Source organism: Fringilla coelebs, assembly GCF_963513975.1.
Source record: "Fringilla coelebs genome assembly, chromosome: 4".
NCBI classification, from domain to species: domain Eukaryota; kingdom Metazoa; phylum Chordata; class Aves; order Passeriformes; family Fringillidae; genus Fringilla; species Fringilla coelebs.
In genome coordinates this window covers 48768139-48780351 of record NC_140032.1, presented here as the reverse complement: position 1 = coordinate 48780351, position 12213 = coordinate 48768139, and the positions used below count along the sequence as shown (strand labels likewise).

The 12213-nt window shown below is 36.4% G+C and overlaps 1 protein-coding gene across 1 annotated transcript in view; it reads right to left on the bottom strand.

Annotated features, from left to right (window-relative positions):
• Positions 1–283: 283 nt before the first annotated feature.
• The window catches only part of TACR3 (tachykinin receptor 3), a gene marked incomplete at both ends in the record, with an annotated part of 36112 nt that continues 24182 nt past the window's right edge, over positions 284–12213 (bottom strand). Inside the window, 2 exons of the mRNA XM_084203869.1 lie at positions 284–599; positions 3507–3703. Of these exons, the coding sequence (XP_084059995.1) occupies positions 284–599; positions 3507–3703 (513 nt within the window). The remainder of the gene's footprint in view (positions 600–3506; positions 3704–12213) is intronic.

The following is a 12213-nucleotide window of genomic DNA, read 5'->3' as shown; positions in this document are numbered from 1 at the left end:
AACTGAAACAAAGTTTTTAATGCCATTGGTTTATTCTGGATAATCCCTACAAACATTGTTACGGCGAAGGTGCAACTATGCTTTTGGACTGAGACATACGTATGTCTTCAAATTCCTCTTCTTCTCCAAAGCAAAAAAAAAAGGAAGAGATTTCCCAAAAGTCTCACAATATTTATAGCTAGGGTTTATTAGTAGAATCTGGTTTTCTTTCCTGTGGTATGGATACAGAGTTCCAAAGTAGGAGAACATTGTCCAGTGTTGCCTTTCTAGCAACGTGAGGTGTTTAGGAATAAACGTCTGCTGATGTGTGCAGTGAACTGATGAGGCTTGAGGCTGTGGAGGCAGTCTTGGAATTCTTCTGTGAGCAACCACTGACGTTCAGGTCCCTTGGAGCTGCTCTTTTCTTATGGCTGGTGTGCACGCTGTCTCCATCGTTAGTGTCGAACACCACGGTCATGCTGGAGTCCATCCTGGACACAGCATAGAGGCTGCTCTGCCGAGTGGGGTGGAACCTGGCTGCCTTGAGCTCCAGCTCGTCATAGCTGGACACCTCAATGAAGGGGCACCAGCGGAAAGCTCGCTTGAAGCCAGCTCGGAACCTAGGAGGAAAGAAGCCTGGTGAAGCCTGTGCCTGCGAGAGCCAGCCCCTGCCCTTCATCTGAAAACACACAGTGCTGCCAGGATACTGACTTGGCCAGTTATCCTGCCCCTGTGCCTGGGTGTGCTGGGAGTCAGTGGGAGTTTCCTTGACTGAAGTCAGAGTAGGGCAAAAAAGATAGTGGTAACAACTCATTTTGGTTTGATTTTGTATATGCTGTCCCTGCATTTAACAGTGATATTTTCCTTATAATGAATTTCCTGTCTTTTACTTGTGCAAAGTAAACAAACACCAACTTTCACAGAACCATCTTCACAGAAATTTTGATTTGACCTCTAATGAGAGATCTGCAACTATATTTTCATCTTCTTTCAGCAAGAAACTTTGTAACTTTCTTTTCTCTAAAATGCCATCCCAGTTTCCAAATTTCAATATCCCTTCTGTGTTTCTCTCTAACAGAGATGCTTATATGCGAATGATGTAACAACTAACAATTGTTCACATAAAATATTTGGAAAATTTTTAATGATTAAGAAGATCTTAATTGAAATCTGAATACGACCAGTATACAAACAGGCATTTTGAGGCTTTAGAGCATCAATGTTTGCAATACTCATACAGAGGCAGGGGTTCACCATAAAGACATTGTTATATTTTGTGTGTATGCATTTCCAGAAGTTTAATATATTAAAAAAGCTATTTCCTATGTATCTGTGTTACTGCATCTGTATAATTGCAAAAAGAACACATTTTTAACTAGACCTAAAGCTTGTCTTACTTCCTAACTTGCCTTGCTTCTCTTGTTTTGTTTTAACAATCAGCTCCATTGTTTATCCTGTCTGTAAGTTTTTTGGAGCAGTGGCTAAACTACCACAGTGATGACTGCAGGTAAAAATTCAGGTCAAGTGTTTAGTTGAAGTTAACAGATCTCACAGAAGTGACTTTTACTTCCTCAAATTTTTAAGTTTGCCATGGAGTTCTCATATGATGACACCTGAGCAGGTAGGCTGCTATTCAGCATTCTGTTTACATGCAGTCCATATTTTGGAAAAAATACCAAAAGAACCTCTGGTGAAAATGGATTTAGTTACAGGAATCGTAAAACCAAAGCATCTTTAAACTGTATTACTTTTCTTGGCACCTTCCATCCTCTTTCTAATTCAGGGCATGTTTTTTCTTCATCTTGAAATAATGCTCTCTTTATCTAGATACATAATATCCTAATTAGCCTGGAAGATGATGCTGGAGATAGATGTTCTGACTCTGTCTGATACTAGATCCAGCAGAGGCACGAATTGCTCTGACTCCCAGCAACAAGCTCTATTTTCCTACTTAATGAAGAGGAAGCAGGCATTCTGGTATCTTCATTTCAATATGGAACTTAATTATAAGAGCACTGTCACCAGGACTTCATTCTTGCATCAAATTCTGATTAAGATGACCTTTAGTATGTCTCAAAATATTAATTTTTCTTTGGCTGTATTCTTTAATCCAGACATTTAATTTTGCAGTTTGCAAGTATCAACATAAGCCACACCAGAGATATTATTCTTTTATAAATACTTTTGTAACTGTGCCATTAAAAGTTTTTGAAGCAAATGGGATCGGTTTAGAAGTTTTATGGTAGTGATTGGAAAAAATGAGGCCTCATTCTTCCTCGCCTTTGATTTTGCAGACACTGGACACTTAGTGAAATCTGGTTTCCGTTGAAATTAATGGAAAATTTGCCATTTGAGTTAATGTTGTTCTGGCATGCTAAAACTTTACCTCATCTCTAAACAGTTGTAAAATGCCGAAAAGCTCATCAGAAGGCAGAAGGCTCTATGAATTTAGTCATTACCTTGTCTTTTTAAAAGATCATTAATGTTAATTGTCATAAGTTATCCTCATCAAGGGGGATGATGCCAGTGTTTTTACACCAATAAAAACTTGTTAGGATTTGTTCATTTTTGATGAGATTCCTTTTGACAGGTACTTCATGATCTTTAATGGGGGTTTAGAAATACCTTGCAATATTGCTAAAAAGTTTGAGACTAATTAAACTTTGTACTGGCTGCTAAGTCAAAAGAGACTTAAAGTAATATTAAAGAGTACTTATTCAATATTGATTCACACTGACTGAATTTGTGAAGTAATTAATTGTTCTTGGTGATCTTTATCCAATAATGATAGAAGAAATGCTGATGAATAGGATGGCCAGGATAATGTTTGTGTGGATCCTGGTCCTATAAGTTGAAATGAAAGACTTGAATCCATTCTGCAATGCAGTAGTCTGACTAGCAAGTATCTGTAAAAAGTCACCAAACTCAATAGGTGCAGTGCCTTTGAAATTCAGAGCATAATGTGTTGCTATCAAACAATACTGTAATTTAGTATTAAGTAGTATTTAGTATTAAGTAGAGTATAAACATTTGTATAATATTTATCAGCCTATTGCAGATCTTGGAGCACAGTAGAAATCTAATGCTGAGTTATACAGAACACAATAAATCACATTTTGTATTGTATTCTTCCAGCAAAACAAAATTTGGGCTACAATTAGTGAACATGCAGCTTGCCCTCTCTATCACTAATTATTATCGTCTTTATTTTTATATTTTGCTAACCACAACCATTAAACTGCTGGGTTTTTAAAAAAATTTTGCAGGTGCACATGGGAAGAACTGGTTTCTGAAAACTGAATTTAGCTCTCAAATTTTAAGTAGACCAGAATCTCTACTGGAAGTCTGCATTTGGGGTTTTTGGGCATTCTCTCCTAGTACAAACCTTAAGAAAGGGTTTGGGGTCTTTTTTGCATTTTGTTTTTCCCACTAACTGGAAGCTATTTAAGAGAAAATTCTGTGGGTTTTTTTTTCCATTTAAGCAGCTTGTTCTTGGTTATGCACCTCATTTCATAATCAGCTCTTACCTCTTATTAAGACAGCAGTAGATAATGGGATTGTACATTGTAGAGCTCATGGCAAGCCAAAAGCTGGCTAAATAGATTTGCTGAATGTATTTCCACCGGTTTAATTGTTGATAGATCCCAGTGACTATGAAGTAAATGTGGTAGGGTAGCCAGCAGACAGCAAATGTCAGCACAACCACAATCATCATTTTTACCACCTGAAAGAAGTAATAATGGTATTTAGCCTTTTTAATTTGGACTAGCATTTCAACATCCATTCATAATTTTCTTGTAATTAATTTTTAAAGTTAGTCCAAGGAAAGCTGAATATACTTTTATCTAGTTTTTCCTTTTAATCTGACTCAATTATTTTCTTCTTGACTGGAGATCCTCTTTTTCCTAAGAAAAACAACAAGAAAACATTTCCTGACTTTATTTGTATTGATTTCTGCAAGTAATGTATTTGGCTATCTAAAATATCACTTCTTTTCTGTACATCTAACCATGGCGTAAGGTTACGGAGTGTTTTATTCGCACACCTCATTTTGGCCTTTATTGACCTTGGTGTCTATTTTTATTGTGGTCTGCAAGTCGATTTCGTGTCCCCAGTTTGTAGATGTGATTTGAATAACACTAGGTTGTAGGAAATGAGCGACTGCAGCATCCTGTGTAATTTCAGAGCCTAACAATTCCCTTGGCTGGTGATTCTTATTTGTTGTTTTCTGCAGGCATCACATCTGTTAGCTACCATAGTTTCCAGTAAGCACAAATGAAGAGGAGCTCTGCTTTGTGCTCCAAACATGTGAAGAAAGCTTGCAACTCATGTAAAATTTTCACTCCCATCTTTCTCTTTTCAGCTATGTCAAATACTAATCTAGCTACCATTTTCAGCACAATATGTCACATGTTTACACCACAGGTTTTCTTTTTGTAGCTGAAATGGAACTAGACATGATAGATCCATGCTGGGAAGTCTCTTCTTCATTTGTACTTGTGAATACTGAGGAATAACAGGGATCTCTATGAACAGTTCCAATATTTTCTCTGTACAAAGTGCCATTTCATACTGTTTCTAGTTTTACCATGGGAAAAAATCCAAAGACCTGAAATTTACCATACTTACATGTCTTTGGTTACTATTTTTTTAAAATTCCAACTAACATAATGAAATCATTTTACATATTTATATATACGGCATATATACATATGTATAAGATATCCTCCTTAACTTGCATTACATCTTCCTATGGGAAACATAAAGCAATTTTTCATTTAATAGCTGGCACCAATTAACAATCTTTCTTGCTGGATGGGTCTGTAACATGCAAGGTTTTACTTATAAGAATACTTATTATTGTTGTATGTATGCACTGATCATCACTTAAAGTCAAAAAAGAGGCATGTGGCCAAATATAAAACATTTATAATAGTTGGTTCCTCTGAAGCACTTTTCATCAGTTAACTATAAATCATCCTGTGATAAGGAAGATCATTGTTATAAAGGAAAGCAGCACACCAAAACAGAGTATCACTTTTACCTTTCACATGTACATCTGCTTGTCTACATCTAGGCATATATAGAAGTTTATGGGACTATATGTGATTTTGGGGGTGGGGGGGGGAAAGGTTATGATTCAATGTGGACAGAAATTTCTGGACTAAACTATGTATGTGAAGTGATGCATAAGAATATGTTGTTGAATCAGTCTATCGTTAAATGGCATCGCTATTTCACTGCTTTTGACGTAACTTCCACTGTTCTGCTGGGGACTTGCACCTCTGCCTTGCACGCATTGTATAGATAGAAACCTTAATTCTATAGTTTAACCACAGTACTTAAGCTCCCTGTCATTGATTTACAGGCGCCTTTTGCTTCTTGTTGTGTCTTCATAGATCTGTCAGGAATGATAAGTGTTGCCTCAAGCACCTTTCAGGACTTCTGTAATTTCAGAACACTTGAGTCTTAATTATTTACCTTGATATTTAATTAGCAGGCATTGCAGTTGCAGCTGTGCATGTGAAATTGTTCCTAGAATTAGTCATCGCTGGAACATCATAGGTACTGAATGAAAAGATTTTTGTGTCCAAATTTTCAGAGTGTAAACAGGTAAATCTGTATTTACAGTTCACATTTCATCTGTGCAGTGCTTGAGAACCAAAGCAGTAGAGCTTCCCAGCAACAAATGCAGCTTAATCTGGTTGAGCACTGTCACTCATGCCCCAGAGATGCTAGAAATCAGAGTGCAGGTTGCCTGTTTGGCATACTCAATTGTGTTAATTTTTTCCAAAATAAAGTTGTTTGTCTTTTTTCTGACATCCAAATGCTCATTGTCTAGTATTCTGGGATATATTGAAGGACAAGGCAAGCAGTGCTTCCTGAGCCTGCTTAAAGGTCTCCTAAAGCCAATAAACCTTCACAAACTGTACAAAAAAAAGTTTTTGGATTTCAGCTGTGGCAAAAAATAACGTTGAAGGAATGAAGTTTCAGTTTAAATTGCTAATAAATACAACATTTCAGATTTTGTTCAAGGGACCAGAAATCCCAAACTAACTTTTACCCTACAAAGGATCCACTATTTTTCTCGTCACAATTTCAGGAAATTCAATTCTAATTTTGAATGTTTTAACTTTTTTAAAGTTTTGAAATGAAAAATGCCAAATCACCCCCAAAGAATTGTCTTTCCCTGCAAGGTTACTCTTTTGTTTAAAACAAAATGCTCATCGTTTAAAAGAGTGAGATTCGTATAAGGTTTTCTTGTTGCTGTTTCTGTCTGGAAATCCATGATTAAATCTTAAGTCATCCTCCTGAAAGCAGAATTTTCTGAAGCAAATAGTCAAACTAGACAACAAGCTACAGATGATTTTAGATGGACATTAGTGTTTGATTTAATTTGTGAAGTAACAAGTCACTTGAATGATGGACAGTGAAGCACATTACATTCTTAATCATTCAGGTTTGCATGTCATTTTAAGTATTTATATAGTACAGTGCACTTATTGACATATTTCCTAGGAGAAGATAAGTGAGATGTTGCAAGTCTGTGTGGTGTAAATTGTTGGAAACAGAAGGCAATTAAGGTTAAATTTGAAGTCAAATGCAGAAATTGTGAGAGGAATCAAAAAGACCTAGTCTGTTCTCATTTCATCATCTAAGAATGACTGTGTGTTGGCAGAAATGGAGGCGAAAAAAAGAATCAGGAGGAAGAGGGAGATTATTCCCAATATCCTTTTCCTTTTCCCTTTCAGAAAGAGGCATACACTGCAAGGCCATACCTTGCAGTTTATAGCTGCAGTTCTTGTCTGTAATGTTGATCTTTCCAGTATAAAGTTTCATTTCTTGATTGTATCAATAGCTATGAACAGAAAGTGACTTCAAGGTCTATAAACTCAGGGCACCTTGAGTTTACTTGGAATAAATTCTGATGAACAAGTGCCTGTAAACCAACAGAGAAAGTAAATTAAACAGGCCCAGTATGAATTTACCACAAAAACTTGATTGTCTTTTCCCAGTACACTGATGTTTCATTAAGAAACCCCAGTGACACTTTACAGGTCCAACTGCAGAATATAAAAGACAGCTTCAGTGTTGGGGTTGTTTTTTGGCTACTTAAACCTGTGACTGAAAAAAAAAAAAGCTCTTTTTAATAGCTCCGTTCTGTTTCACTTTGAGATATTACTACTTTTCAGTTGCTTTTCCTTCTGTTCTGAGTTGCATGGAATTCATTAGAAGGGTTTTCTCTTGTGCATTAGGAAACATTTCTAAAGCAAGAAAATGACTGAATTCAGTTGCTTAGCTTAAAATCTAGCTCGGTTCCTGCCACCATTTCACCATGGAGGTTTCCAAAATGTTAATTGCAGTCAAAATCTTTTATCCCAGTGGCACCATTTTCTCCTGGTGTTCTGTTCAATCTCCCTCTGTGTGTATTGTGGGCAGCATGACTGGAGGAAAGAGGATTTTTTCTGTTCTAGGCAATGCTTTTGTTAAATGAGTTGAACTGAGTCTCCCAGTTGTGCAACCTTCATGCAAGTGTTGAGGCTAGATGTGTAAATGTAAAATCAAAGTATTTCTTTTTAGACATTGGTTTTCATCAACCAGTTCTGCTGATATTGATGCACTGCTCTCTATGTCTAAGAAAAAAGTCTGTGTATAAAAAGTTAATTAATGTGCTTTCTGGTCTTATCCATTCCTTTAAATCCTTTCTGAATGAGTAAGAAGCATTCGCTCATTCATGGATGTAATGAGAAAAAAATGTATATATAAGACCAAAACTGATGTAAGTTCATTGGAATTGGCATTTGCAAGTTTGCCTTTGCTGTGAAACATTTGGAACAGTGAAAGTGAAAAGGAACTAACAGATTCTGCTGCACATAGAAAAACCAGCAAGTGCCTTTATTTTTCCATCCTGTTTTTATTTTGCATGAAGAATAACTAGAAGAGTAGTCTGGTTTAAGATGTAGCATTGAGAGCAGCTCTTTAAAGACTGGGAATAACATATACTGTTCTGAGAGGCTCAGTTGCTGCTGGAGGAGTATAGCAATTCACATTGCAAGGCAATGATTTGCCAGCAACACCGAAGACTTGGACACTGCAATCATTTCCTTTTCAATCTTCTCTGCAGCTCCTTATTGCCTTTCTAAGTCACCTTTGATACTGCTGCTTCTACAAGTACAGGAATTTGGCTTTTGATTTCATTTCCACTTATATCACACAGAACAATTACTTTTAGAACTTTTACTCCTGGGTGTTATGCAGATATGTATGAGAAGCAAATTATTTAAGAACCCATGGAGTGTAAGAATGTCTTTGCTTACCCTTTCCTGGATGTTATTTATTCATGAACACAGCTTAAACACAGTTCACAGATAATCCCTATAATCATAATTTTGGCCCTGTGCTCTTTTGGGAGAAGTAAAATGCCACACTAACATTTCACAACGTGTTTCTCCCAGCATGTTAGGATGCAGCCACTAAATCCACTTCCCAGTCCTGGGGGCATACGTGGCACTTTTATGTATGAAACACCAGACAGAAAAGAACACCAATATGCCTTTGCTTCTCCGTGATGCTTATTTGGAGTAAACTATCTCTCTTCTGCAGGAAAATTAGGAGTCAAAGGTAATTCTACTGGCAATAGTACAGAGGCAGAACTGACTTCTGAGGTACCAAGTGCTGTGACTCACTCAGGGATTTTCTGTATTCTTTCAGCCCATAGGAAAGGCTGGATGATCAATAGCTGAAGGAGATGTACATTTAGGTGGAGAAAGTATGAGAGTGCTTGGAAGTCTTTCAGCCAGGTAAGGTATTTGCCAATTCCAGTGCTCCAGGTACTTTAGTCTTCTCACTTATGTTTTCCATCTGTTTTTCTCAGTTACTTGAAATAAAGAAACTGGTTTTAATTTCAGTTTGCATAATCCCTTGTTGCAAACAGAATTCACAATCATTTACTTTTTAGTTAAGCTCCAAAGTTCAAAAATATCTTCTTGTGTAGGGTGAAGTAGTTTTTAATTTGTTTGCTTTCTTCGAAGTTCTCCAATGTGGGACTCCCCCTCAAACCAAAGCAATTCTGACATTTTTTATGAATGGTCTTAACTACTGCTGTTTTTAAATTGTTTCCCCAAAGTTTCATAGAACACAGGTGTGACAGTGATTTTGAGTTTCTGTCAACATGTCAAGAAATATCTGTTCCACTGCAAAGAAGGGGTGAATATTTTGCTCAGAGTTTTATTTTCCTTAAGAATGTGTGATTTTTACAAGCATCTGACTGGGGGCAAGGATTTTCTCAATTTCTCACAAGAGATTGCTGAATATTTGGCAATATTTTAATGTCTGTTGCTCAACCTAAGAGGTTTTTTCTGTAAGATAGACAACAACTAAAGGTAGGTGGCCTTGTATCCTTGTCTTGGTCTTAAGCATTGAGTGTCATAAGAAGTTTATGTTCTTTAGAAAACGACTCTGAGTGGTTATTATGGGATTGGCATTATTTGGCATGATTATCCACAGAGATCTAGTTCTGGAAAAAAAGTGGAAAAGCTGATCTAGTGCTTTCGTGTTTAAGATTCATACCACCACTTATTTTTCAATACTTTCCTTCTTTATGGGGAATGAATGATGGGGCATAATTCATTTCCATGCCTCCAATCAAATATGAGATTTGTTGTAGGGGAAAATAAAATAATAATTTTTTTTTTTAATAATAGGGGTAGTTAATTCTGAAGTCCACTTTGACATAATTCTAAAAGCGTTCTGGAACATTTAATCCTCATTGCAGGCTCAATGTTTAAATTCATTTTCATATAAGACTTCTGAAGGAATGGCACTAGTGAATGCTCTCTTTTGAAGATTAATCTTAAATATTGGACTCTGCAATAACCAACTAATGCTATGATGAATTATGCCAATGAATTATGCACAAGTTGCATTCCATCCTACCTGTGTTTTACTTTATGTGGGCTCCTTATAATGAAATTTGTGCTCCTGAACCTAAAATGAGATGGGTGCCTTTTGTTATCTTCAGAATAAGAGCATGGACTCTTATTTCATATGGAAAGGCTACTTTTTGAATTGTTTTATTTCCACCTTATTTACCTAGGGGAATTAAGTAAGTGATTTATATAATTAGAAGCCATTTGAATGTTTACCATATTTCTCTAGAATTTTGGCACAAGAAAATAATGAGAAGTAATGCAGATTGTTTACTACATAGTTTGAAAAACCTCTTTCTTCTCTTTTCTGTTGATAAGAAAATAGCTATGAATTATTCTTGGACTGTACTTGTTTAGATTGCTTGGCAAAATTCTGTTAGAGAAAAGCACAGTTAAAGCTATTTTTTAGTTGCCATCATAGTTATGCATTTGCAGTGGTAATAGCCTTTTCCCTTTCAAAGTCTGAAGAAAAAACTTTTATTGCCACCTAAGAAACAAAAGGGCAAAAAGTTTCAGTATTGTTCCTCAGTCTATTTTCAGTCTAATTTTTAAATTGACTTCAAATTAAACTGTTAATTTCAGTGATGTTGAGGTTTATATTTTGAATTTCATGCACCTAGTTTATTTTTGTCATTCTTCAAATCACTGTACAAGGTTGTGAATTTACTAGGAGAAGTAGACTTGTAACTCACATACAGAATATTTTGGAAATACTTGGTCAATAAAAAGTGGTCCTTGCTCTGGTAAATTATTGATAAAAAGTATCAGGAGTGTCGTTATCCTGACAGCATCTACTTTTGTACAGACAAGTATTGCTTCAAATATTGAAGTATCCACATGACTTGGCCCTAATGGTCAACACATTGGTCATTATTGCACTGGTTTGATACTCCTGTGGTATCCCAATTTGTGGAATAAAGTATAAAGTGACCCATGCCAGGATGGCTGAAACTGTTTCCTAGGAAACCTGCTTTAAAAACTGGGGAACTAAATTACTTCTATCCACCCCAGAAAATGAGTAATGAAATAAAGGTGTTCCGAATAGGTTGCAGTATAGAAACTTCTAAAGAATTAAATTCTTGAGTTAAAGGCTTAGATTTGTTAGGAGAAGGCATTAATAGACATAACATAGACACCCCTCTGTGTGGAGGTGTGTAGATTTCTGCTTTAACTCAGAAAAAAACCTGTGCTGAAGTTACGCTTTGCTTTGGCATGGAGAGTATTTGGTAATGAATGCAAAAGTGCGTGGGTGTAGTACTGGAACTGCAGTTCTGTTCTGCTGAATATACAGATCTTGGCCCTGCAGTCCTCCAAAATGAGTGATCTGCATCAGATTTCCTGGGATTTTCACCACACAGATGCTTGGCAGTATTCTGAAAAGCTCAGCAGACTGAAAACTCATGTGAAAATCAATTTGTTCATAACTTCCCTACAGGGACTCAATGAGGAAGGGGCTTCTTAATCTTTCTCTCCTGTTTCTCTGTGTGTGTGTATATATGTGTGTGTGTATATGTATATATATATATACACATATATGTGTTTTTATGCACCCATGCACACACAGGACTATTCATGTGGTCATAATTTAGCATATGTAATGGGATAACTTTTACTGCAGATTAGATGATACAACAAAAGACCTTTTGAAGTTTCCAAGGTTTGTTTATGTGCTGGTGAAAACATTTATGTACAACTTAAAAACCACACTTTGTCCTGAATGTGGGATTTTAATGTTATCGGTCTGGAGGGTCAGGTCCCGAACTTGAACCTGGGGAGAACTGCACAGAGGAAGTAAAGTCTGTCTTTAAAAACCCAACTCCATGGTTTCAAAGATAAGGATCATAATCTCAATGTAGAAAATCTGAACATTGAAAAAGAGACACTTGGCTTTCATTTGTCTTTCTTGTAGGTATCTTGGTTTTTTTATTAATAAACATGTATAGTTGAATTCAGCAACACGCTGAGCTCACTGACATTGGAGTGAAGCACTGCTGAAATTTTTTGTCTGTTAACCAAGTGTTACTTCCATTCTTAAATATATGAAGCACTAGTAAGCAGAAATTTTTGCCCTAGGACTGTGCCTAGGCTTTATATTTCACATAAATTTTCTGCCAATAGTGGTGGAAAATATAAAAATAACAAGGAGAAACATCACAGCAACTGTAAGTGCACAGTTCTGAGCCTAATCACTGAACATGCAGAACCAGTCACTTAAATCTGCCTCTGACCTGGAGGTTTTGCCAGCTGTTCTATAAAAAGTATTGACCAGAAACTCTGTCAGTAAATATGTAAACTGTCAAGGCTT